The sequence below is a fragment of the Anopheles coluzzii genome, chromosome 2, assembly GCF_943734685.1.
Source record: "Anopheles coluzzii chromosome 2, AcolN3, whole genome shotgun sequence".
NCBI lineage: Eukaryota > Metazoa > Arthropoda > Insecta > Diptera > Culicidae > Anopheles > Anopheles coluzzii.
In genome coordinates, this window is record NC_064670.1 from 46,805,644 (window position 1) to 46,832,987 (window position 27,344).

The window sequence follows — 27,344 nt, forward strand, 5'->3', positions numbered from 1 at the left end:
TCAAAAATTGATGCGCACTGTCAAAAATTGATGCCTTAGAGGCAAAAATTGATGCGCACTGTCAAAAATTGATGCCTTAGGGCCAAAATTAGGTGGCAACGACTGTATATAAAATTTATATAAAATTGATGTTTTAAGGAAATTTATAAAGGCTACAGGAGATGACAGGACAAGAATGGCGTATCAGGTCTGGCATATTTAGTTAGAATGAGTTGATGATGATGAATAGACTTACTTAATAGATAAGTGACATCATTGCTAAAGTAAAAAGTTGATATAGTCAAACAATCATCACATATTTTGTGCAACATTTTTAGAACAATTTTGTTGAAATATTCAATACTATTTTAACCAAGTTGTGGCAAGGACAATCAAAGTTTTTATTAAAAACCTCACAATAAGGCTAAGCATTGCTTCAAATCACTTTAGCCCACTATGGTTCATTTCTGTTAGTTTTCACAGAAAAATTAGCCATATGATAACGCTTCCACAGTACTGTACCACCATACGCAATTCCACCCAGCAGCGCCACCAATCCAACGAACAGCATTATCAACTCTAACCAATCCGTCCACTTCATTAGGAAAAAGTCGCTTGCCATGCACACTCCCCGATAGTGCACCTCATGCTCGCCACACTGCATATCGCTCGATACCTCCATATTGTAGTACGCAATATTTCGCCGGTTCAGCTCATCCAGGATGGCGTTCAGTACGGGCTGCTTCAGCGGATTTCGACCGATCGAAAAGAGTCGCAGCTTTGGTGCGGTTTGAACGAGCGCATTAACGTTCAGTTCTTTTAGCTCGTTGTGCTCGAGGTTAAGGTCCTCCAGCAGTGGTAAACGAGCCATTTCCGAGGTAGGAAACTCCTTCAGCCCGTTCACATCGAGCCTTAGCAGGGTAAGACTCATGGGGAGCTGCTCCAAGTTGATCTGCTTTAGATTATTACTGGCAAGTGTTAGATGTGCAAGACGGTTCAAATTCTCAAACATGTTCTGCGGAATGGTTTCAACTACGCAGCTCGACAGGTGTAACGTCTCCAGATTCACTAGCCGACTAATGTTCTCGAGCGCTTGTGGATGTTTTAGGCGGTAGTTGTAATTTAGGTCCAGGTACCGTAAGGCGTAAGATTGATTCGGCGGCACCAACACTTCGGTGATGGCGTTGGAAGAAAAATCAGCATATGCTAGGTTCGGTGCAATTTCTACTGCTCTCGTGGAACTAGATCTCAACTCGATGGCTTCAGGTGAGTTTAGTTGCAGATGTAGGACGCGATCGTACATTTGAATTTCGTTATCGCTGCCGTGAACATCACTGAACGGCTCGACAAATCGAATCGCCTTTACGTCGACAGGAAGCTCAAACACGGGAATGTCTTTGCCAGGTGTGTAGTCGAAGGTTGAAAGGATGCAGACGAACAGTTCCGAGCCGGCAAGACAGCGTCGGCTTAGTGCTGCCTCGTTCGCCACAACGTAAACGATCACGATTATTAGTATGCTGCAGGAATGCGTTTGGACGAACGAAAGGAAATAAGTCCTTTAATAACGATTTTGAAGGCTTTGGCCAAATTACCTCGAAATACGATCCATGATCTGCGTCGATGCGTTGTGTCGTAGCAAAGTGTAGAACAATACTGGATGACTATCCGTTTCTGATCAGCGTCAAGAAACGACTGGATACGAGTACGTCATATCCTATTTCGGTGGCAGCTCATTTCCGTTGTTCTGAGTATGATATTGGGTATGTGCGTGTATGTGTGTATGTGGGTACTTATGTTTACGATTGATGCGCCACATTGATAACGAAGTATGCCGAGGACTCTGTGCAAGCGATTTTTTCTTCTAACCGACCCCTCAACCCTTTCTCCAAGGCTTTCTTATCCAGCTCAAAAACCTTCATTGTCAAGGGTAAGATCGCTGCAGTTCACCATCATCTACAGCAGAGATGTCAAACATACGGTCCGATGCGTGATAGTATATCTGGAAACTCATATTTATTTTAATTATTGAATCTTTCAGTCACGAATGAAGGAAAAAATCCCACTTATTCGTACAAATGTACAATGATGTAAAGTTGGACAATACTGCAGGTCCGTACTAATAAATTAAGTACATTAATAAATGGGCGATCCCGTGCTACAGTCGTCAATTCGTACGTAATAACATGCACGTCAACTCTAACGACTCAATAACATGCCCGCCATGGGTTCAATCCTAGAATGGGCAAGGATTAACTATCCGGCTGCGTGGTAATGAATAAGCCCCGAAAGCCTGTATAGGCTGGCATGTCCGCGTAGGACGTTACGCCAAATAGAAGAAGAAGAACATGCCCGTCATGGGTTCATGCCTCATATGGAACGTCCACCGAGAGCGAGAACTGACTATTGTGGTTGTGAGGTACTCCATAAGTCTCAAAAACCTCCAGATGCCGGAATGGCCGCGTAGGTCGTAGGATACGCCAGATAGCACAAGAAATAAATAAATAAATAAATAAATAAATAAGTAAATAAATAAATAAATAAATAAATAAATAAATAAATAAATAAATAAATAAATAAATAAATAAATAAATAAATAAATAAATAAATAAATAAATAAATAAATAAATAAATAAATAAATAAATAAATAAATAAATAAATAAAAAAATAAAAAAATAAATAAATAAATAAATAAATAAATAAATAAATAAATAAATAAATAAATAAATAAATAAATAAATAAATAAATAAATAGATCAATAAATCAATAAATAAAGAAATTTAAATAAATAAGCAAATAAATATATACACAAATACATAAATAAGTCAATAAATAAACATTTAACAAAGAGTTTTGAACAAGAAATCAGAGCATATCCAAACCAAGTATTTCTTAATAAGAAATAAGCATATGAAAAATATCCATAAGGGATTAACAAATATACTCAGGGTTTTGAAAACGGTTTCAAGTGTTTTCTATGACACAATGATGAATTTCCACAGCACCGATAGAAATTTATGTAAATGTAAATTTCAATGAACCAGAGTTAAACAAGCTCAATCAAGTTTAATTCTTTCCTTACTTTGTTCCTAATTTTTAAATGTATTTGGCATCATTTTGGTCTGCTTAGTCAAATGAGTTTGACATCGCTGATTTACATCAAAAGGCAAGCAATTTGTGCGCTATTTCTTCTCCACAAAAGAATTATGTTCAAGTTCATAGAGAAGCAAGCCCCTAGCACGAATACTGATAGCACATTTCACTGGATATGAACGTCACAACAAATAAAAGATGTGTGAGCAAGACGCGCTACAGTTAATGATAAGCTGCTGTTCTGCCTTTTAGGACGGTTGGAGAGTTAAGGGCTTTTTCTGAGAGATTGTCGGCACATTTTGCAAAGCCCGAGCAATAGTTACCAGCGAGCTGTGAAGCGTGAATGGGTCTGCTTTCCAAACATGATGGCAATCACTGTCGCCACTTCCGAGTGTGTTTTTGTGTGAGTACCTTTAAAAGTTTTATATCTCTTGCGAGTATTTGAAATGGCTAAATATTAATCTTCGTTGCAGCTTCCTTTTGTTCCTACAGCATCTTCCGGCTGGCTCCGGCAACTTTACGAACACACTGTGGGCGCATCAGTGTGATCCCGGGTCGGAAATATTTGCCTGCACCGTACCCAACTTTTTCTACAAACCAAACCACAACCATTCGACACTGGTAGCGCCCGGAACGGTACGCAAAGTGAGGCTTGCCTATCCGAGGGATAAAATTCTTCTGCGCGACAATATTGTTGCGTACGATGCCGTGCTTCACGAGATCCTAAAGCGCCCACGAGCAGTTCAAATCGAAAATGTCATCATCAAGACAGTAGACCTACCGCTCGACCTCGAGTATGCGGACTTTAGTAGCAATCTTATTGCAACTGTGTCCGCACCGGAAGTGAACGGTTCCGAGTATGCGCTACGCTATCTGGACCTGCAGTACAATCGGTTGACAGCGATCGATAGTTTGCGTACGCTGGTGCATCTCGAAACGCTACTGCTTGCCCACAACCGCATCGTTGTGGTGGACGGTTCGGTGTTGAAGGGTTTCCCCAAACTTTCCGGCCTTCATCTGGGTGCCAATCAGCTGGAGGAGTTTCCGTATGCCGATCTGCCCGCCACGCTCGAGTGGCTCGTTTTGTGCCGGAATGATTTTGCTAATATACTGGAGTTTACGGGCATGTATGCGCCTGCGCTGAAGGTGTTGAACCTGCAGGACAATTTCCTGAACAGCTTGAACATTGACTCGCTGCTGGCGGCCGCTCCCAACCTGAAGGAGTTGTTGCTGCGGAATGATTTCATCGCTATCGATGGTGCCAGCGAAATTGAGCATAAGCTGCAGGAAGCGGGCATAGCGCATGATAAACTAGCGCACAGCGGTCAGGAATCGGACTATGATGAGGAGGACGGAGATGGTGACTCGTACCATCATACGAACCAGAAGCACCAAGCACGGGAGTACATTTTTTCTGGCCTGCTGGCGTTGATGAACGTGTGCGTGATGGCGTGGGGAGGTTTTCGCCTGTACAAGGCGTTGCACAGTGACAAATGAACGCATAAAGCAAAATGTCAGCAAAATGTTAGCAGCTAGGTTTACACACTCAAACAAATCATAAGTCCATCAATTTTTAATATCCACAATCACATTTTATAATCGATCGATTACACTTACTTATGACAAATACGTTACAATATGTATATGTATCTTACATATTGTATCACCACAAACAAAGAACAGAAAAATACACCTTTTAAACCATCCACGGAACCCAGTCATGTGCAGTGTGCTTGTCTTGAATGGGGAAGGAAGGTGGGTTCGCACCACCGTTCGCATCGATCGCATATTTGGTCGTTAAACATTGCAGTTTTATTTTCGCCCTATCCTATCTATTAGTCATGCCAGAAACGCTACGTCGCTGGAGCTTGGCGCTGTCTACTTAACGGGCCCTCCTTAGGACCACCGACGGGACCACCACCCCCGATCGCTTCCGTCACGGATCGCAGCTGTCCAAAATCGAACCGGGTCGTCTTTTTGGGCTCTTCCGTCCGACCCGCACTCGTCGCATACTCGCTGATCGTGACGGCGATCGGTTTTTGGGATTTCTTCATGGTTGGCGGCCCGGTTGCCTGCGGGCAGAAGTAGTACGAAGGGGGCCGTACCGGTGGTTGTTGCGGATTGTTCAGCTTGAACGATTCGATCGATTCCAGCTCGGCACTGTCGCCGCTTGCCTTCGCCATTTCTGACGCCGCCACTCGTCCCATCGTGCCTTTGGGCGATTTTCTTGCCCCATTTGCACCGTTGACTGCGTCCTGGATCGGCTGCCCGTGGTCCGCATCATTCGTTTTGGGGGGCTGTTTCTAAAACAGGCGAAATTGGAAAGAAAATAAATTGCGTTAAATAAAGAAAGAGGCAGCCATTGCACAAACACACACACACACACCTTTAGTTCCGCGTTGTCGAATCCATTCTTGAACATACGTTTGTGCACCGCCCGGAACTCGTCCATCAGGGCGGTGTGCCGTTCGTCCGAAATGGCCATCGTTACCGGGCGCAAACGGACGTTCTTTTCCTTCAGCCGATTCTCGAGCTCGGTGAGGGCGGCGGCCGGCCCGGTGGCCGGGTCCGTCGCGCCGCCGCCCGCCGGTGCCGCTTTCTTCTGTGCCCGGCGCCGCAGCTCGTCCGATATTGCGTTGCTCAGGCTGTGATGGGCCGCTGCGGCGGACGCTTGTTCTTGCGCTAGCGTCGTGCTGGACGATGCCGCTGCTGCATTCGTCACCGACTGGCCACTGGATGTCGTGACGGTGTCCGCGAACAGGGGCGGAGGCGGTGGAATGATCGTACCCGCTGCTGCAGCCCCATGCCCCGTCTCGTCGTCCACCATCGAGCCGGCCGATGCGCTCCGGTGCACCTCGACAATGATCGTTTTCGTTTCACTCTGTTTCGCTTCAGGGTTCACGATTGCGCCCCGCTCGGAGAACTCGATGATGGTGGTGTTCTTCCTGCGTGTCGCCCCTCCAGCCAGTGTGCCCCTCGGGGTCAGTTGTTGTTGCTGCTGCTGCTGCTGAACCTGTTGTTCATCCTGATGATGGGGTTGTTGCTGGGGTTGAGGCGGCGGTGGAGGAGGGACACCCGATTTGCTATCGCTGGCTGGTGGCATTTCCGGTACTGTTGCGACCGGTGCCGCTGCCAGCCGACGGCGATCGTGCGTGATCGACTCCTCCCGCACGATGCTTAGCCGCTTGGACGTCTGGTCACCCCAGCACGGACTCTGGTCACCGTTGACACTGCTCGCCGAGCTGTTGTAGCCGCTCGATTCGCCCGGGAACAGATCCAACCCGGCACTGGGGCGCACCACCAGCTCGAGCACGTGCGATGACTTCATCACGGCCACCGCCTCGCCGAACGTGGCCTCGGCAAAGCTGTGCCCATTGCAGGACAGTATCTGATCGCCGGGCCGTAAGCCGGCCTCCCGCGCCACGCCTCCCTCCTTGGTGAACTGGACAAATATGCCCGGCTTCCAGTCGGGACCCTTGCAAATGCCGCAGCCCAGCTTGGTGCGGGGTGCCACCGAGAGGATCACCTTCACATCGCGCCCACCGCACGGTTCCTCCAGCAGCAGCGCGTCCTGCTTGTCGCGCGACATTCCAAACGACACCACGTGCCAGGTTAGCGGGTCGGCTGTACGTCTACAAGTTAAAACGATATGATTAGCGGCTTTTTAGCGGGGAATGTTTATGTAAGACAGATTGTAACGATTGCACTTACTCTTTGATCGGTAGGATGCCGAGCCCGCGCACCTTCATGATCAGTCGCTCCTGATTGGCAATGAATTGGGCCAGCTCGCGATGTACTGCATCCTCCACCTGATACCCATTGACGCGTATGATCTGATCTCCTACCTAAGAAGCGTCGTGTTTTGGTTTTTATTTATCGCTCTTGCACTTATTACACTTTCTCTCTCTCTCTCTCTCTCCCGCCGACAGTGTTTGCTTACCTTCAATCCCTGCCGATCAGCTTCAGAATCACGCTCTATAGCGGACACGAAGAACCCGGTGCCGTACTCCAACCCGCCGCGTATGGAAAAGCCAAAGTTGCTGCCCGTGATCGGTAGGTTCCGATGGCTGTAGCCATGGTGGGGCCGTACCAGCCGCACCGTACGCACCCGTGCCTGCTGCCCAGCGTCCATCGCTCCTTCGCCGAGCGATTTGTGCAGCGGTAGGGATTTTTCACGTGCCCCATGCCGCGATTTGCCGGGCCGAAAGGTGGCGGGAGTCGCGATGGAGGTAGCTGCACTAGTCGCCGATCGTGTGTTACAGTAGTCGACCATTGCGGGACCGCGGGATCGATCCGGACCGCGATTGTAGGGCCGTCCAATCTGCACAGCCGAAACGAAGACGGGCAAACACCTAGCGGGAAAGAAAAGAAACGACGAAACAGGCGATCAGTGACCGATTAAGCGTAGCAGGAAGCGCGTTGGTGGATAGCCTAAAAATTGGAGCCTAAAACCGGTTGCGCCATCGATGGGAAAATGACGGTTGCTAACCTCCGATTAATTTCACACTCCAACCTTGCAGCAGCTCGTCTACCCAACTCCACTTTGTTCGACGTGAAGATTTGTGGTTTTGAACTAATAACACTGCTCACACTGGGAGCGGGTTTGGATGGGTGTGTTAGTAGTGGCACCGACTTGAGCCTTGCTCGTGAGCCGACACTGTCTCGACACGAGCTCGATGCTCTCTAATTATCTCACCTTTTTGCGCACTTACATCACACTCCCCCTAAGAGGGGTGGGAGGGGAAAGGTTGTCTTATTTCACCTAGGGGGGTGTTTGCTGTTTTTGCTCCGAAAGACAGACACCAAAAAAAAAACGAAGAAATGCAACAAAGGAAGGGAAGCAGAAAAAAGCGCCACCCAATACCCAGGCACCCTCGATATGATTAGGCCCACACAGCCTCCCACTCTCTCCCTTTCTCTCTTTCTCTGCCCCAAGGCAGTGTTGTTGAGGGGTTGAATTCTGGGATCTTCACAGGCTTCTACGCGGCTTCATCGAAGTGCAATGAAGAAGCGGCACCCCACAATCCCGAGGGGAGGGATTCACAATCGAGGATGATGTGATGAGAAGTGTCCACTGTTAGTGCCCTCTCCCATCCTCCACGCGGCCAGACATGCCCCATCATGTGGATCGCGTAATCGCGTGAGAATTGCGCATCGCCCCAGCACCGCACTACAGGCGAAAGGGGATCCCGTTTTGAAGGGCGAGGAAGAGGACAGGAGTGCGAGGGGTGTGATAGAGGCGTGAAGATCGAGAGCCATCACCGGTGTCTAATGTGCTACCTGAAGACGCATAGAGAGTTATGCACAAGATTAACGCAATACACCTTGGACGTGCGAGGCCGGGACAGGTTGTTGGACAGTGTGCGCAATGATTGCGCATTACTTGGCCACAGGCCGAGGTTACGGTAAGTAGCCTGGTTCTGGGAACAGCGGTAGCTTTTTGTCGGTGGATGCTGCAATGTCTCAAGGCAGGGGGCCACTTCGTCCACTCTAAACGTCCAAGAGCTTCCATGATGATGATCTCATGTGATCGGCTTGTGCCGATTTTGGTGCTCCAAGGGTATTGGGAAAGCGTTAAATGAGGATTTGTGTGAAGGTGAGAAAAAAACACCAACAAAAGGAACATCAAGATGAGCGCAAGAAACAATAGAAAAAATAATAAAAAGTCTGTTGTGTTTTCAACCTCCACAACAAAATTCCAAAAATCAAACCTCTCCTCCCTATTACCCTACTTTTAGAAGGCAAAGGGTGGTGGTTGCTGCTACCCCCAAAGCACAATGGCTCGCCGATCGCATTAGGTATGCCTTCGATCGGACGGAAAACAGCATCGGTCGGTTCCGGTTGGGCAACCTTTTTTTCCCTCTTTCCTTCTTCTTACCGAACCCTTTCGCACCCCGATTATGTCAACCTTTTCAGGGGCTCTATTCGGGGCTGGATCAAGCTTGGGGCACGGTGCGGTTCGAGGGCAGCAGAAAGGGAGAAATCCGGTGCAGCGATCGAGATCGATCCGCCCGAGGCCCCGGCAGTAGCATTAACGGTCGATTAATCATTCTCCTCTTTCGCTGGGCGCAAATGAACCGGCTAATCGATCGGTTCCTCTGACCGAGAGCCTGTTCGGACCTTTCCTACTGCCGTCCTACAGGTCGGCGCAGTCGCTGTAGTCTGACCTAATGAACCTTATGGTGTGTGTGCTGGTATGTGATGGAGCGAGACAGAAACAAGGGAGAGACGTAAATAAGCAGGAGAAGCCCTTTTGGGAGAAGGCCGGGTATACTTTATTCAGCTTTGCCGCTTGCCGGGCGCTTTCGGACCAAGCGATCGATGACGATTAAGGAGAGATTTTGGGAGCATTAAAATTTAGTGTTATTTGTTCGGGGAAGTGAAATATAGAGCGATACCTGAATAGTGATGCATTTTTGTTTTAGTTTTTTTTTTCCTAAGGGAAATTAATGTACACCGGAGATTTGCTGGAAGAAATGGCCTCATTTACTGGAACCAGTTTTTTTGTCTTGCATAATATAAAATCAAATTAAAGCGACCACCTGGTTTCGTTCCAGCTGCTTTGGTTCGATGTTGTGATTAAATTTGTTTGGTTTGGTATTAAATCTCGGTTTTAGGGAACGTAGTAGAGCGTCAAAGTAAAAGTAAACAGAAAAACACTTTCCCACTTCACATCGGCAGTATTCATTATTCCATAGAAATATTAAAGAGTATGTGTATGGATGGAATGCGAATTACCGACATATTGCATACTAACATTTTATTAAATTGAAAGTTGAACTTTTTTCAAACTTTAATGAATAATTAAGAAAATTATCTTTTTGCTGTGTTACGTCAGTTGAGCGCGGTTGTACCGGACTATAAAGGCGTACTATACTTATTGGACTATTTAGTACAAAGCAACCGCCAAAGTAAGGACCAGCTTGATACCTGTATCGAAGTGCGAGAGTGTTTAATAAAATTTGTTATAAACTAACAAAAACTACAGTAGAACGTCTATTATCCGGGCATCTCAGGACGGGGCGGTCAAATTCATATAAAAATTATAAAATTTACTGGTTTTACTAAGAATTCAACTTACACCAATCGATTTATCACTGATAGCATATTGTTTGAATCAAAAACAATAGATTTAAAAATTGTACATTATCAAAAACTTAAGTTAAAAAATATCACTAGACTTTAGATAGCTCCACAACAAATGTTTTTTTGAAGCTGACCATCGCCGAAAATGTTCGCCACGATTGGCCAACTATCAAATTCATGCGCACGGTTAAGCCGCCCGCCGGTTAATCCGTTCCAGGATAATCGACGTTCTACTGTATAATAAAATTAAAGAAGACATTAGAAAAGAGAAAAGCGGAAAGCGAAAATCAGCTTGAACTAACGCTTGTCTGGAGTGAGAAATGAAATCAAATAAATTCAAGATCCGCATATCACTAACGGATCACTTGTGCCGAATTGTGTACTTCGTCTAGGAAGGACTAGCGGAGGACGATGTCGATAACGGAAATAGAAGTTGATAGAAGAAAGGGGAGGAAGGACATCTATTTCGTGGAGTAGAATAGAGGCAGAATTAAAGATCGGGCGTAATTGTGACGTGCTTCGAGAGATTCGAGCTCAAATCTAAGCCGGACATGATAGAGAAGGATTTCCAGGGCAAGACCAAGAAATTTCCGGAGAGCTTGATAACATTGAACTTCTATCCTTTCTGATTTCTATTCTAATATCCCATTTTGAATGCCTTGATACTAAAAACTGTACATTGCTTACGTGGACGACTGTGTCTACGTTACTGACATTACTTCAGAAAATCTTAGTAAAGACGAATCCTTAGTAATGATCAGACAGTGCTTCGATTTAAAACTTGCATGAAATAGTGACTCTGGAGGGTTGATCTCTGTTGGGATTATTATATCCATGCTTAGATTCATTAACTAGCATTTCCTTTTTGTATAATTAAAGCCAAATGATTCATTTAAATAACGAAAACATTAAATAACGAATTCCCCATAAACTATCAAATTGGATTTATACATCTATCATTCAGCTCGTTACTAAAAAATGTAATTTCCTCTGAGCTTTGCACCGGGAGTGTAGCGCTAATGATATCATTTGAATGGAGAATCAACATACATCAAAATAAATTTTCATCACATAACCATCTCACACATCATTGAATAATTTTAATAACGCGTACCTTTACAATCAATGCGCTCAACTCTTGAATACACTTACTGGCTATCCCAAACGGCGAAGTAAAGAGCGACAGTGACTTAATGCATTAATGCATCGCCCAAAACACAACCATTCCCACTGGCGTCACACGCGTCTCCAGAATATTATCCAACATGTGGCCGCACGCCGAACCGGTCCGCGTTACGAAACGCCAGTTCGCTCGAGATCAGCTGTTTTGCCGCCGAGATCCCCCAACTACCCCGTCCCATCAAGAAGTCCCTACCAGCTGCAACTTGAGCTATTTTTTCTGCGTTTTCTTTACCTTGCCGCGAAACCCTGCGCCGAGTGGCTATGACCTTACGGGAGCTTTTCCCTCCATAGGGGCTCCCCGTTGTTTGTGTGCGGTAAACCCGGAGCAGTTCGGAGTGAGGTCGAGTAAATGTTACCCATGCGTATACGTACAACCGTAAAAACCGCAAACTTTCTTCCGCAAACGGAACGCAAACAGTGGGAAGGGTGTGGCTTTGAAGGGAGAAGGCAAGTCTTTTCTTACCCCACAGTTCTCCGCCGCACGAGGGTCAAACGGAGGTTATGCGCTGGGCCGAAACCTGCCACAGGAGAAAATTGCCCCCGCTGTTCCCTCTGCACAGCCTTCTGCTTTCTGCCAACTCTCTGCTGGCTCAAGCCGAAAGTTATTTTAAAAGCTTCTGTTCTTTTGTTCAACTGTTTTAAGATAGCACCAGCAAGGGAAATTGTTCTAACGCACGAACTGGGGGCGAAATGCTTTGGCCACCCCAAATGGCACACCATCCTTCGTTCGTTCTATCTTTCCCTACCCACCGGGAGTTTTAATATGCGGGTTAAAGTAAACTAAAGCAGCAGCAATAGCCACAAAAAAGCGCTCACACTTAACAGAACAGTTCGGTGGACCGCCCGGGCCAACATAAAGTGAGGCTATGGGCAAGGGCGAACTGGCGTATGATCGTTCCCGGGGGCTGTTTAGTGGTGAGTGCATAAAATTTGCGTAATAAGCAGCAGCTGCAAAAACCAGAAAAGCCTTAGGGTAATCACCCCTTCCCAGCACCCTCACTCAAGACCCCCCCTCGCCCCCTTGTTGTAATGCGGTTTGTTTAGCTTTGCTTTTATTATTGTTTGCATTCCTTCAATATACTTTTGTTTCGTTTCGCGAGCATACACTTTTCGCATTCTATCTCAACCGTGCTCAAAGCGGCAGGGTTTGAAATGCATCGAGAGTACACTTTGGAGATATGCGGGGGATTTGGCGAGACTGAGCTACCACACCGTGGTACCGATACCTAACGCTAGAGGGGCTGCTTTCGACTTGTTTCCCAGCGGGCCCAGCAGCGTTCGCCTTCCTGTCCCGGTGTGGGTGGTGGTTTTGAATGGTAAAAAAAAAATATTTTTTTCCATCGGCATTAGTAGCTGCCCCTCAGCCGCCTTTGTTGCAGGGCAATGTATTGTTTATTGCCTCGGCGTATTGTGCAGTTTGGTGGACGGCAGAAAGTGTCGACTGATTTTCACAGCTAATTGAAAAGCAATGAGAGGAAACCCCCGCACTACTCACATAATGGTTAGGCTAATAAAATCGGAAAAATGCTCGTGATCTTGATAAGCCTGTCCCCCGGTTAAAGTGCACTTAATTGATGTTAATCCAGACGGGCCAGACTGTATTGCCCGTGGGAGATTGATTTGTGCGTGCAAGAGAAATCAGAATTTTGTTTACGAATAGATCGTGTAAGAATAATGAACAGGCAACAAAAGAAATGGATATAAAAGACTCAATGGTCAATGAAGGTGAATATTTATGAACAATATTGTATATCAGATTAACAGATCAGCGCTTTATAAGTATAGCTGCGCATGAACAATGTAACTGTAAGATTAATTTGTATGAAAAAAAAACCAATGTATTTCATTCAAATGTCTAATCGAATCTTGAATTTGATCTAAGCGACACCTAAATTTAGAAACTAAGATATAAAGGAACATGCATGTTTGAAGACCTTTCAATATTTATTGTATATACGTTTAAAACAGCGTGACGGGAATGGCCTAAAACAAATGATCACACGAAAACGTTTTAAAATACACCTTTATCGCACGTAAAACTACTGTTTGCATTTTTTGCGTTTTAGTTTTGTTTTGTTTGTCACAATCACAGTCACACATTTTTGTCAAAATATTGTTCCCACTGAAATTATTATTAGTTTTAGTAAACCTCTTAATGTAATGTTTTAATGTTGCACATTTATGAGCACACAACGAACAATCTTTTTTTTTTCAAATAAAGTACAGTTTTAACTTCATGTTTACACACAAAAGATTCTTTTTTGAGCAGCGTATCAACTTTATTAAAGTGCAATAAAATAAAAAAAAAATTAAAAAAAAAACAGTTAGAAATAGGTACACTATCTATTACTTTCCGTTTCCTTAAACATAAATACTCAATTGTCTGATCATTTGCCACGAAGGCTCGCTCTTCCATAAATTTAGTGAGCGCCGCTTCGAATAAATCGTAGAATGCAAAAACTGAAGCCTTATTGAAACCTCTAGTATTAGTACTATGTAACTATAGTATAAGTAATAAGTAGTAAGTAGTAATAAGTAGTAAGTAATAAGTACTTCGAGTTTAAGGAAGGAAAATGCAGGATTTCATTTTCAGGAATTACTGGGGACCTTCATGATTCTAGTTAGTTTTTTGTATGGAGTTTGACAGTTGGAGGCTGAAATCATGTAAACAATCCATACAAAACCCCACAAAAAACTAGCCTGCGATTTTCAGTCTAGAAAATTTTAGCCTAAAAGCTAGAATTAGATTCGAGTACCTGCTCGAAAACACGGGTTTGTTTACATTTATCCCAAGGTGCATTAAAGAAATCAGGTGATCGAATCTGGAATCAAAGTGTATGTAGTCCAGGCGGTCTCATAGCATTTTTTCATAACTAATTTAGAACATCACTTTTTGAAAGAACGAGTGAAAACTTTTGCTCCAACGAGCTTTCTGGAGGCTTGACGAATACTCAAAACACTCTTACAATTACAAAGCAGAAGCGATAAAAATCAGCTTTCTCAATTCATACACCTTGGGATAAGCCCACCTGTATATTATACTCACTTAGATAGCTGCTCGAAAACTGCTATACAATGCAAACAGCTGACAGGCTGAAATTTCAGCCTACGAGCTTCAAACGGAAAGGGCCCCACTGATAGTAATGTTCATCAGAATATGGCTTATCGTACACCAAAAGAAAGGATATTCAACTCCTCCACTATTTCTAATGCATTTAATTTATTATTTCTATATGTTTCAAAGTCTGAATAGTTGGGGAATTGAATTTTCTTTTTTTTGCGTACGATAAGCTATATTATGAAACATTTTTATTGCAATATAGCAAAAAACACCAAAATTCACGATCAATTTCACTGGAGCTGTAATCTGGGCTTAACATAGCATAGTTCATAGCTTGTTTCACTGATGTTTCGCTCTACGCAGGTTTTAAAGCCTGTAGCCGGTAAGTTATGACATCCACTTGCCTTTATTTTAAGTTATTTGATGACATCTGTTAATTAACCACTAATACCATGATGCATAAACCACTAGAAACAAAGTCTTTTTATTGATTTAATGCCGTTTTTCACCGGTTGTTTGCTTAATAATTACGACAACTCATTTATGTACGTATGTACTCTGTCGAAAATATCAATAATGTAAGTTGTAAGACTTAATATCCATTGTAGTTAAATTAGATCGACAATAGTGAGCTTGTATATCGCTAGATTGTATAAATTTATATTGCTCCCAATTTTTTACCATTTTGACAGAAATCATGCCGAAAATGGTTATTATTATTTAATATTTACGTGTATTCATTATGTACGAGCAGTGTCCATCTTTCCCGTAGTGCCCGTCTTTATCTACCTTCCCCTAATGAACTGTTGATAGCAGTGAGAACATTAGAGCAACTTCCCTGTTTTTGTAATAATGTTAAAAGCGTAACAACACAACTGTTTCTAAAAAAACTTTAACTAATATCATCCAGGAAGCTACTAGCCAACTCATCGTACCATACGGGATGCTACGCTGTCCCGGAAATCAAATGGTTCGATTGAACGATATTTTTTTTAATCACTCGGGAAATCATTGCAATACGCAATGATCATTGACGTCAGATCTGATTCTAATCAAACCCTACTACACAACTTGGATCGCATTGCTGATGTAAAGCAACAACAACTGCCAATGGAATTCATCAATCTGTTGCAAAATCCATGTATCCCGTCGTGATCGTCCGTTGTTCCTGCCGGTTGTTGCTGCTCGCTTCCCAGCGACCCTGTTTTCGCGCCTCCTTTGTCTACACCGCAGCGAATAATGCTCCAATACACCCGGAACCATGGCAAATTGCGTGCCACTTTGGCTGTGGAGCAGAGCGACCATAACACATTACCATAGTACCAGCCCACCGGGAGTGAAACATTTGCATACTCTCAATGTCACACCGCGACGAATGCGTGCGCTGCCCCGTGGCTGCGATGTGTCAAAATCATCTTTTCTACCCCTTTTCCATCGAGTGGGAAACTGTTGGCTGACTTGTGTTCGTTCTGGAAAATGCAACCCCACTGCGAACAATCAGACCGGAGATGGGCAAGGGAACGTCGAATTAAAGCGATGCTCGCGCCGCGCCGCTTTGTGAATGGTTGCGGTTTTGGATGTGTCTCTTCGGGCCCGTGTACCGGTGCGGTGTTTCGCTACGCTTTGCCCACCTACCCCGTCCAATGTGGCTGACTGTGCGATGGGAAAATTCGCCCGAAGGACACTCTCGGACACATCGTTCAGCGATCAAGATCTGTTGTGGCTTCGAGAAAAAAAATAAATGCCTACAAATGCTTACAAAAAAATGCCACGGACAGCTACGAATGAGGATGTTTCGTGCTGGCTTCTCGAGGGAACGAGAATAAAACAACTTGGCAAGATGAGTATCGTACTCAACAGCAGATCGTTCGTGTGCGAACCCTTAGGCCATCTCGCATCTCATCGTTATGTGAGTTCCGCTTGTTTGCTTTTAATTAAGTTTTTAAATCTAGCGCTAATTAGATTTCACAATAAAAGAAAAAAGAAAAAAAAACCTAATAAATAAGAAATAATCATTACCGACTCAAGCAAAATAGCTTACCATCGATGAGACAGAAGTATTCGCGTGTTGAATGCACACATCAGCGACCCATTTGTGAGACCACTCGTGTCCGATGGCTTTCACCCGACGCGAGTAGCAGCTGAAGATGCTGCAATAAGCGTAATTTGCACTTGACGTGTGTGTGTGTGTTGTTTATTCACGTTTTACCGGATTTAATCTTCCTTTCCATCACCTTTCCACTTTCACCCTCTCTGTCTCTCTACCACTCCCTTTCTTCGATCGTGCAGTAATCCTTGGTCCTAATAGCCATCTCTTGGAGGCATTTTGTTTGTTCACACATGAAGATGCGCACGATCGCAGCACTCGGGTGGGGAGTATTTCTGTGTCAGCGTTTCGGTGGTGAGATTCAGGTTGGGTGGCCCAAAACATTTACCATCACCGTGGTGCTACGGAACGAACGAAGCAAGGAAGAAGGTGGAGCAGGAGGTCATCTTAGCGCGATGGATAATTATAATGCCACCGCAGCAAGGAAACGCTCATCAACTCATGTATGAAAGGAATGAAACCGAACAAAAACAAGGCCATCATCTGGCGCGTGATTATGTATATGTGTTTGTGAGTGCGTGTTAGTGCACATTGCGAGCCCTGTCATAAGGCAGCAGTTGCGGAGGGCTTGCTGAAGTGCAGATCATCATCATTATCGATCGGCGATGAAGCGGTGGGCATTATACGGCAGCAAAGGGAAAGGAAGCGCACGATGAAGAGATCACCCTTTTGACACTCACGAATTAAACCATAAAGCAACGGTTCAAAGCTGCTTGCAGAATAGCTTTGATTACAAAAAAAAATGTTTCTAAAGAACATAGAAACTTGAAGAATAAAATGTTATTTCATTTTTAATGCACTGGGTACACATTCCAATGTTAATTCATTGATATTCTTAAAACAAAGCTCAATAAAAAACGCACGGTTAAACTTAAACCTAATTATATGTTATTGTTATCTCGCTATAAATTTCTTTTTAATCGCATTTGCTAAATTCATTAAATTTACATACGATTAGAAACACAAATTGATTTACTTAAAGTCAAATAATTGTTCTAGAAGATGTTGAGAGTCAATTCGTCCAAAAAGAGATTTTAAGGAAAGCTCAATAATCATGTACATGCGGCGGTCCCGTGGTACAATCGCCAACTCGTACGACTTTACAACGTGCCCGTCATGAGTTCAAGTTTCATATGGACCGTCCCTCCATAGCAAGGACTGACTATCCAGCTACGTAGTACGAAATAAGTCTGGAAAGCCTCTGTAGGGCTGTATGTCCGCGTAGGACGTTGCGCCAAGTAGAAGAACCGGAATGCCCGAGTAGGTCGTTGCCCCAACAAACAAGAAGGATCATGATTGTATAAGTAAAAAAGTTGATGAAGTACATTATATATTGTATGTAAATACTATCATTTAAATATTAATCTCTATGCTCTTTCATAGAACATACGTATTTTTGTTTAAGTAGGAATGCTATAAAAAAGCAAATTCTGTAAACACTAGCAGTTAATACCTCAAATAATAACAATAGCGTATCCTATAAAAACTGGTTTTGGGACAAAATAAAACTGCCAATACATGCTTCTTGTTTCGCCCGAGGTTGCCATTTTATATTAAAATGCAAATATCAATATCTATGCAACTCACTAACGTCCATCGAACAGCTAAGTATAATTGACCAAGTTTTTTACAGCGCCGGCATAAGGAACTGGTGCAAATTTCTTCACAATCGTACACAATTACCATTAGTCGTTGCCATCTCATGTTACGATCAATTTCGGATTGGCACAACGACACACCGTGGTTTATCGTGAAAAAAAACCAAGAGGGTTTCCCACCCATGCTTGGAATGTTGTTACCCTTTTTTTTGTTGTAGCTCAGTTTTTCTTTCCTTGCCGATGGGTTTACCACCTTTAGAAAGACACCGTTTTCACAACGTTTGACCAGTGGAGAGTGAATAAGGTTTTCGTCACAAACTGAATACTTATTTTGGGTGTTTTTGTTTGTGCCATGCTCGAAACACGAAACCGTTTTGTAATTTTCCTTCAATCTATGTATTACGCGAGCGAAGGGGCACGGGGTAGGAATGTATAATCGACCCGGCGGTTTGATGAAAAATCGATCGCAACGAAACTGTTACCAACACGCGTGAATGACTAAAATGGAAAGTGTAGCAGAGCGAAATTGTGTTTTTACCTTTCTAAATAACTAAACAGTGACGTAAACAATTAGCTGATGCGAGCTGTTAAATTAAAACATTTTGTAATGATGATGCGATTGCATTTTTAGGTTATTTTTTGCAGGTTAAATTTCTCAAAAAACATTAATAAACTTATTTTTAGAGATAATATCCGAAAAAATGTAACTTTGATATGCATTGAAGGGTAAAAATAGTAGTAATTTCTTTTTCATCTTCTATTTGATTCGGGCGAACGATCCATATGAGGATTGAATCCACGACGAACATGTGCGTAAAGTCAATTTCTCATAAAGATTTAACGATTTTGCATCAACTTTGCTATGAACATAATAAAACATTTCCACAATTTCAGATGTTTTAAGCTTTCCTAAAGCTCCAACTACGCCTGCAAAACATTGCAAATGAAAAAAAAAACACAAAAACAAATACGCCCTTCAAACCGAAACCCAACCCAACGCACCTTTTTTTTTCTTTTTCGAAAGAGAAACTTTAATCATTACCTATCACGGTTGCGGTTGGGTTCGTTTCTCTTTCCTACCGTCGACCGTTCGAAAGCGAAAACCAGAAACAACATCCACTGCGATAAGGTAACGAAATTTTACTGGTTTTTGTTTACCAAGGGAACAATTACTACCCCCATTCGCTGCAAGCTTCCATTTTCCTTCAGTGCAACACGACCACGCTTCGTCGAATCGGTAACGGATAAGGCGTGATCAGTTTGCTTACTATGGTAATTGATATGGTAAAGATTCGTGGCGGAGATCATCTCTATCACGAACTTATAGGATGGTTCAAAATGAGCTTGCCCGTGCACGGCAACAGTGTTTGTAAAACAACTTTTCCCAAAAACCCGCCATGCATAAATTCGCATCGATGCGAATAATTCATAATGACAGAATGGTATGGGAAAACGGGGCAGCCCAATATTGAAACTGATTCGTCCTTGATGTCACACGGCGTGGGGAGGTTTATGTGAAACGAACAAAATGGTTCCACCGATCCACCGTCCCTCTAGGCCCCACCCCGTGTGTCTAGTTCGTCAGGCAACCACGTGCAGCGGTCGGAATGGAAAAGCTCATCTCCCGCGGCAGGTGGAACCGTTTGTGGGGCGTCAGACGGCGACGGTACGGTGCAGGAAAGGTAGCTGAATCCGCAGCAGAAAGGTCATAAACGAGCTGCCGAAAGGGCATCAAATCCAAACATGGGGAGAACCATGCTGAACGAAATCGCACGTGCGCTAGAGAGAAAAAGAGAGGTAGAAGTAGAGACACGACACGCCGCCACTGTGAGAGAGCAAAGTTGTGTGAGTCGAACAAGAAAAAAATGTAAACAATTCAGTCTCACAATTATTTCACAATTATCCTTGGACCGCCACCCAGCGCCGGCGGGGCTTGTACCGCTGGTCTTTGCCATGTATGTGTGTGTGTGGGAAAAATTGTCCAAAAATGGTTTTCTTGGCGGAGCGGAAAACGAGGGTCGTTGAGTAGCTGCACGAGCCTATTCAATGGCCAGCTCCGACCGAACCACCGGATCGACCGGCTTGAAGGCACACACACACACACACACACACACACACACACACACACAGTACAGCTACACACGAACAAATGCCACACTCTCGATGGATCGCGTGCAGCTGCGGAATCGCGTATCGGCCGGGTTGATCATCGGTGGTGCTGGCGCTGCGATGAAAAGCGTTCCATAGCGATCAGTGGCCTGCCGTACCTGCCGAAACATTGCTGTCGTCGTTGCACCCCGGCGCAACCCTTTCCCCATGTCCTGCCCATGACCAACCCGAATGTGGGACCGATATGGTCGAGCCGGAGGCAATTTTGCAATGCAATCGCAACGTCATGGGACGTGGAGCATGCAGTGGTGGCTGCTGCAGCATATGTAGTGTGTGCAGCAGGGCAGATTGATCAGATTCAAGTGTTGATGTGGAACGGGCTGAAACAGAAGGGGGTGGTTCAGCCTAATGAAGTACTAGTGAGTGGAAGTAGAGCTGCTTGAAATTATTTTTAAGCCTTTTTTTAAATTTTGTTGTTCCGAATGGATTGTAAACTATTGTGGGATGAGGATCGCAGCAGTTAAAATTCATTTTGTTTTCTATTGATCGAACAAAGATATTAATAAATATTGGTGCACATTTAAAAATTCATTATGGTTTTGTTCAGTTATAATCTTCTACTAAATAAAGTAATAATTCGATCTTACATTGTTTTGTAGCATTTTAATTTATTTTGTCTTTTTGTTTGCTATAAAAATCTTATTCGTTAGTATAGACCTGAATAGCATTACCATACTGTTTTTTTTTATTCTTATTGATACTTTCATTTGAATACACAGTTATGTAGGATTGTAATATCGTATATTTGTAAGTAATTTAAATATGCACAATCAATTAGCACAGCAGAATCTTGAGCGAAGTTTAACTTTGAAGAGCTATGATAGAATTAGAAGATTTTCTAAACAATACTTTTTTAATAGTTGTTTTTGCACAATAGCAGACAGCCTCAAAATTACGGCAATAATCTTGACACTCACACACATGCTACACCTTTTAAGTTTTTATCTTCATTTAAGCTCCTTAAGCTTCCTTAACACTAGATTTACGGAACCCATCAATTCAATGGAAATTAAGCATTGAGTTGAAACATTAAAAATATCTTTTGTTTAATCTTGTAGCATAAATATTATTTTCATGACTTTCATAGATTTTCAAATACATATGTGGTATACTTATCTCTACGGAACCCGTCAAATAGACGAGTGGGTTAGTTACATTTAGTTGATTTAGTTAAGTTGTAACATTTTTCAACAAAAGAAAATGTCTTATTCCTTGTGTTTTTTGAAACTCCTGCGGACATCGATCAAAATGTGGCATTGAAAAGATACAGGTTAATGTCTTCGGTGAAACAATAACGAATATTACTATAAATTAGCATTGTGCAGATTTTTTTGTATGGAAACTAAAACATGTTTAACGGTTCAGGGTTTTTTCATGATTTTATCCAGCCGTCAAATTGACGCGTGTCCGTAGAGATAGGTATATGCGAGACGCCCGTAAACTAGAGTTGTGCCTCAAGTACCAGAACTGTATGATTCATTCAATTCATCCTAAAGAACGAACGAACAACATTCATCTAATCAACGTTCATCGATTCTTTATAAATCATAATGTACTGAGTTGGTCATCAAAATAACGTCCTACCCGCCGAAATAACAAACGTTATAGTACGCCAGGTCGTTCATTTCCCCCATACAAATATGAACGTGAACCGTATGACCAGGACGTTCACGAAAAGAACGACCTATCCGTCGAAATAAAGAACGTCCTAGTACGCCAGGTCGTTCATTTTCCCCATACAAATATGAACGTGAACCGTATGACCAGTACATTTATGAAAGGAACGACCTACCAATCGTAATATGGATCTTCCTGGTCTGCCTAATAATTTCCAAGATGCAATACACTAATTATGTTCTTCTTGCTAAATAAAACAATTTACCATATTTTCTTCAACTGTACGTTCTAGTACGTAAGAACTAGTAAGAACTAGTACGTTCACGTTCATGGAAATGAACCGAATTGCCCAAGCCTACCGTAAACCTAGTGTTTACTAAGCCGAACTCCCAATTCTGAGTGCCGATGTGCACCTAGAGCGACAACTATTAGGTCTTACGAGTGGTGGATTAACTCGAGTGCAGGCTCTAAGCGATCACACAAATGTAGGCTTTCTGAAGTGTCGAGCGAAAAGTTGTATGAGGAGTTCTAAACTAGAGAAGAGTTGAGATCAAGGACTGTGTAGCAACGAGGTCAAATATTAGTCAAAATCGGATTGACCATCTTGGACGCCATTTGACAGCAGAACACCCTTAAAAATTCATCATTCCCTCAAACATTTACTGTTACTACAGGCATACATACTCTTCCTGTGAAATGTATGAACCAATTAACATTTTTCTTGCAATAACCAGACTGATTGATCTTTTTAATCACAAATAAAATATGAATCGAAAGGGGCTCTTAGATGTCAAACTGCCAGTAACTACTTGTCAAATCGTTCTACAATACGGGACCTCGTTCCTACACAGTCCTTGGTTGTGATGCAAATTTACTTGTAAGCGGGGAGGGGGGGGGGGGAGGGTGGAGTTCCTCTGGGTCTTACTGTCAACGGGGATTGAGTACTTTTTTGTGTGTGCGTTTTTTTGTCGTAAATCCAATTAACTGAAGTACAGCTGCGCGAGTTGACAATCTTCACCGCATCGTACGATCACCAAGGAATTAGTTGCATCTATCTGCGATCTCTTCAAATATCGTTAATTTATTGTTACTGTAACTGTCTTTTTTGTATTAATTACAATTTACTTCGTTTGTCTGGAAAAAAAAAATTAAAAAAAAATCTTGCTCTGAATCTCGTCTGAATCTGAATCCGGACAGTTGTTTTGAAGTTAACTATATTAGAGATGAAGATAACTACAGTGAATTCTGATGTACTCCAATGCACCTGGGCAGAATTAATTAGAGTTATCGAAGAAAGACACTGAAATTGGTTGGTAGCAAAACTGCTGAGAATGCCCTCGTTGGTGAGCTTGTCGACAGAAAATATGTATTTACCTACTAGAGGTCAGACAAATTTTTAATCTATTCTAGTACATCTTGGCAATCATGATAAATGAAAAAATGGCGTGGCTAGAGAAATGATTGAATATGAAGAAATTTCAAAGAAAAGGTGATGAATGTCTGTAGTAGTTATTTCAATAAAAAAAACGATACATATTCTTCAAAACATATGAACACTGTTTTTTTCTTTTTTTGCGTCTTATGGAACACAGCCCAAAAAGTTTATGGCAGTCAAAAGATAAACTATTATTTCTTAGCCTTCACTTTTCCGTACGTCTTTGAAACCGTACCATTCCAAAATGATGCGAAATTCATAAAAACAACAACAAAATCACCAGCGAACAAACTATCCCAAAATAGTATACACACCTTGTGCCTTTACGTTAAGCAATTTTCTGTGAATTTTAATGATTCAATTCGGCAATTTTCACTCCCCCAAAAGTCTCCCCATAGCGATGATGCTCTGGTCGCGCAAAGCAATGTAACCCCAGCGTGACACCGAGCAACAAACCGTCCCCGGAGGGGCGTTATAGGATGGGTAGACTGCTACCAAACCTTGCTACCATCGATGCCACCCCAAAGCGCGCACCATACCTGACGACAAGTTGGGCTACGCGAGATAGCGATGCTCGCAAGCGCACATGAAATGATCCGCATGCGATCGCGACGACCCTTTCAATTGAGCGGTGTATGTGTGAGTGTGTGTGTGTGTTTGATGGTGGTTATGCGCACCGGCCGTGCTGGCGTAATAAACGCGATGAGGGAAAACCCGCCCCGGAGTGAGACAGAGCAGCAGCAGCAGGCAATGTTTGGCGGTTGACGATGATGACGATGAGATGTCGTAACCTTTGGACGTGGCGACGAGTGAAGGGCGGGTGTGGATGGAAAGGGGACTGCGAGAGACAAAAACAACGGTGCGATATGAAAAGCGCTCGATCGCACGGACTAAAGGGGGAGGGATGGTGGGAGATAAAACATTAAAGGCCACTGCACTGAGTAAAACGCGGGGAGAAACACAAGCCGAACAGGCCTGCTGCTGCACACCCGGAGATGACATTGTGTCCGGTGGAGGCCCGCGAGAGTGTGAGATCGAACCGATGGCAAGGCAAGTGAATGTATCTTGGGAGGGAGCAGGGTGACGGTTTGGGATGAGTTGTGTATCGGTAAACAAACCCAGCCTTTAATGTATCGATTGTGTCCTCGTCATTGAAAGAAGCATTTTTCTTCTCCAATTTCAATTGGAGAGGGTCGCAGAGGCGAGTAACTTTACCAACAATTAATTGTCACTCGAGGGCAAGATGGCGATCAATGTAAGGAATGTAAAAAAAGGGTAAAAGCTAAAGGAAACTGAAGAAAAGGAAAGTCCTTACAAAAATAACACACCCATTGACAGGGGAAGGAATGTTTCGTGTGAAAAATTAATGATCGGAATTTAAAAGCTCCAAAAACAAACCTGCGGAAATGCCAACACCGGACGGAAATGCTGCGACCGAAAAAAAATGGGGAAGCTGTGCAGAGTGATCGCTGCAGCACTACACCACCCGATCGGTAACCAAAAAACGGAAGCAACCAACCCCTTCTTCTACCTTGTACCTCCCTGTCCACTATCTATTTTGACATTCCCATTTCGACATAACTCGCGAAACAACAAGCAGTGGTCAAGCAGTGAATGAAAGTGAAAAGTGATTTCTCTATTCACCTTCACCCACCACCGGACACGTGCACCATCCCGGTCCGAGCCCCCCGCTGGCAGCCCCCCCGGCAGAGTGGTCGTGTGTGAGACATGACAAATTAATTATTTACAAACACTCATTTCCATCCACATTCATCACGGCCGCGTTGCTGTCGATCGCGATCGCCCAAAACTAAGCACCACAGCGCCCTCTCGCGGCAATCGTGCGGAAGCTTCAGCACATCACGGCCCATCTCTGACGGATGAAAGCAAAAGGGAAAGAAACCGGAATCTCTCCGTCTCGCAGCGAGGATAGGGCGCGAGGATTGTCCAGCTCCCAGTTGGGTCGGTCGTTTACCAGGAACCCAGGGCAAGAAGCAGGGTGCTCATTAAAGGTTACACACCGGGATGATGGAGTACAAGAGCCAAAGCTTTTTATCTCACGCTCTCTCTCGCTCTCTCAAGGCTCCACACAGCTTCCTTCTGCTGCACAAAAAGCCTGCTCTTTGGGCTTGGCCGGTGTGGTATTTTACCCTCGTTTGAGTGTGTTTGTATTGTTGGATGCTGTGTTAAAGTGGTGAGAAGGCATAATGCCAATTACTTGCTTGTTTCCACACTTACCCGGCGCTGATTATAGACGACGGTGCTGAACTAACACACACTGCAGAGATCGGTGTGATGGATGGGTTCTCGCTAGAAACGCTTTGCAGCGCTGCTTGTTGTCATCGTGGGGGAAAACACGCGTTGATCGTTTTGCGATAATTTATTACCGGATCAACTGAGTACTAAAGCTATCAACACATGCCACTCTACGTTTATTTTACTGTGTTTTTTTATGCTATATACCAATTTCGGAACACACTTCACATTGCACACTTATTTTTGTGGGACACACACACATTAAATACGAACACGTACAACTGCTAAAAAAAAGGGGAAGCTTTTCGGTTGATTTCACTTTGACATCATCTCCTCTGGTACGAAAAAACACACTATGTGCATACAAAACGAGACACTATTCCTCCATCACACCGAACAGGCACAATTTCTCCGTCACGCTTGAGCTGAAGGTGCTTGATCGCGTACGCAAATGAAACAAAACAAAAACGCACGTCCCGCACGGCCAACAAACGCGTCACCTTGCGTCAGTGTGTAATCACAGCCCGCGACACGGCATAGCCACCGTAAAATAATAATGGAACTCACACACCAAGGGCCGATTCGCATCACACACGGTCACACCGGTTGCCGATCGCTGATGCTGGACGCCATGTTCTTCTGCTGCTGGTGCGCTTCACCGTTTCCGGTAGAACTACAATAGTGTGTGGTGGCTCTCGGGCCCCATCTGAAACCCGTCCACACCGAACCGAACCGATCTTTTTCACTCACACGCGATCAGGGGCTGTAGAGGATCAGCTCCTTCCCTTCTCTATCCGCACCTTTCTATGTCTCGCTGGAGCAGGATTCAAACACACAGGCACAGGCAACACAATTGCGAAACAAACACACAAACAAAACAGGGGAGAAAACGTAGGGAATATATACACGCACACGGACCCCGAAACGCGTGCGTCTGGGCTGAGCTTTAGCGCTACATTGAAAGCATCGGGTGGCCACCTTTACAGCTCGAGCCTCTCGCGCCAGACACGCCAGCGCCAACTCGGGTTTACCCCTTCCAGTGAAATTGTGGGCTCCAACCCCGGGTAAGCTCAGTAGGAAAGTTAACAAGAGAGAATGAGAGAGAGGGAGAGACCATCGCAGGGTTGCTTATTAGGTCCGCTGTCCAGAATTTTTTAAATGAACGAAAGGCGTTTTCTTTAAATTGAAAAAAAAATAATGTAGAAGTTTTAATGATATGGTTTTTTTATACCTTAAACGTAATTGGTAATGGACGTGGTTTGACTAAGTCTATTAATAATTACACAATTTTCTTCTACTATACAGTACCCCTGTAAACTGCTCTCTCACGCTGCGCTTATCTCTTGCGGTTAAGATAATTTGGAGCTTTCCCCCTCTGAATTTTCACGCTATACAACAGGCTTGTCAAAGCAACCTTTCCAATGAAAATCATCTCCCATCTCTAGCAGGGAAACATTATGCTTGACAAACAGTAATTTCGAATTAATCTGCAATTTTTCGGCTAAAGGTAGTTCTGTTCCTGTTTCAAGCCAAACGTATAAAATCTTAAACACAAATAAATTTAAGTTGTGTTTGTGGGAGTGGGGATGGCTCGATCAATTTTCTCAACTAGATATTCGCATCGTTTCTTTACAGCCGGACGGATATGGATTGCAATTCGCATCGTTCATACACAAAACTAAATATTTCGTAATTGAATACTAAATATAATAATTGAATACCTGTTGTAGCACCAGTAAGTGATGGTACCGAACTATAACAA

The 27,344-nt window shown here is 43.7% G+C and overlaps 3 protein-coding genes across 7 annotated transcripts; 1 reads left to right on the forward strand and 2 right to left on the reverse strand.

Moving 5' to 3' along the window:
* Positions 1-356: 356 nt before the first annotated feature.
* On the reverse strand, positions 357-1,952 carry LOC120952567 (osteomodulin-like). Its single transcript, XM_040371958.2, has 2 exons — positions 1,572-1,952; positions 357-1,496 (listed from the first exon to the last, which is right to left on the reverse strand). Exons 1-2 carry the CDS (start codon positions 1,586-1,588, stop codon positions 434-436), a joined length of 1,080 nt encoding a protein of 359 aa, XP_040227892.2. The 5' UTR covers positions 1,589-1,952; the 3' UTR covers positions 357-433.
* A 1,005-nt stretch (positions 1,953-2,957) lies between these two features.
* On the forward strand, positions 2,958-4,574 carry LOC120950738 (protein phosphatase 1 regulatory subunit 7-like). The gene is made up of 2 exons (XM_040368999.2): positions 2,958-3,474; positions 3,545-4,574. The coding sequence occupies exons 1-2, from the start codon at positions 3,434-3,436 to the stop codon at positions 4,566-4,568; spliced, it is 1,065 nt and encodes a 354-aa protein (XP_040224933.2). The 5' UTR covers positions 2,958-3,433; the 3' UTR covers positions 4,569-4,574.
* A 52-nt stretch (positions 4,575-4,626) lies between these two features.
* LOC120950737 (uncharacterized) lies at positions 4,627-26,572 on the reverse strand. Of its 5 annotated transcripts, none has more exons than XM_040368998.2 (6): positions 26,383-26,572; positions 25,565-25,863; positions 7,012-7,423; positions 6,783-6,916; positions 5,458-6,703; positions 4,627-5,374 (listed from the first exon to the last, which is right to left on the reverse strand). In XM_040368998.2, exons 3-6 carry the CDS (start codon positions 7,342-7,344, stop codon positions 4,925-4,927), a joined length of 2,163 nt encoding a protein of 720 aa, XP_040224932.2. In that variant the 5' UTR covers positions 7,345-7,423; positions 25,565-25,863; positions 26,383-26,572; the 3' UTR covers positions 4,627-4,924. The 5 variants fall into 5 exon arrangements, with proteins under 5 accessions (XP_040224932.2, XP_040224931.2, XP_040224930.2 ...); XM_040368997.2 differs by having other exon boundaries at positions 25,565-25,866; XM_040368996.2 differs by having other exon boundaries at positions 26,333-26,572.
* Between the last annotated feature and the right edge of the window lie 772 nt (positions 26,573-27,344).

Excerpts from the sequence above, each read along its gene's own strand:
- LOC120950738 (XM_040368999.2), top strand. The coding sequence starts at position 3,434 with ATGATGGCAATCACTGTCGCCACTTCCGAGTGTGTTTTTGT. Across the intron at positions 3,475-3,544 it reads ACTTCCGAGTGTGTTTTTGT|CTTCCTTTTGTTCCTACAGC; the intron begins GTGAGTACCTTT and ends TCTTCGTTGCAG.
- LOC120950737 (XM_040368998.2), bottom strand. The coding sequence starts at position 7,344 with ATGGTCGACTACTGTAACACACGATCGGCGACTAGTGCAGCTACCTCC. Across the intron at positions 6,917-7,011 it reads CTGATCGGCAGGGATTGAAG|GTAGGAGATCAGATCATACG; the intron begins GTAAGCAAACAC and ends GACGCTTCTTAG. Across the intron at positions 5,375-5,457 it reads TCGACAACGCGGAACTAAAG|AAACAGCCCCCCAAAACGAA; the intron begins GTGTGTGTGTGT and ends CGCCTGTTTTAG.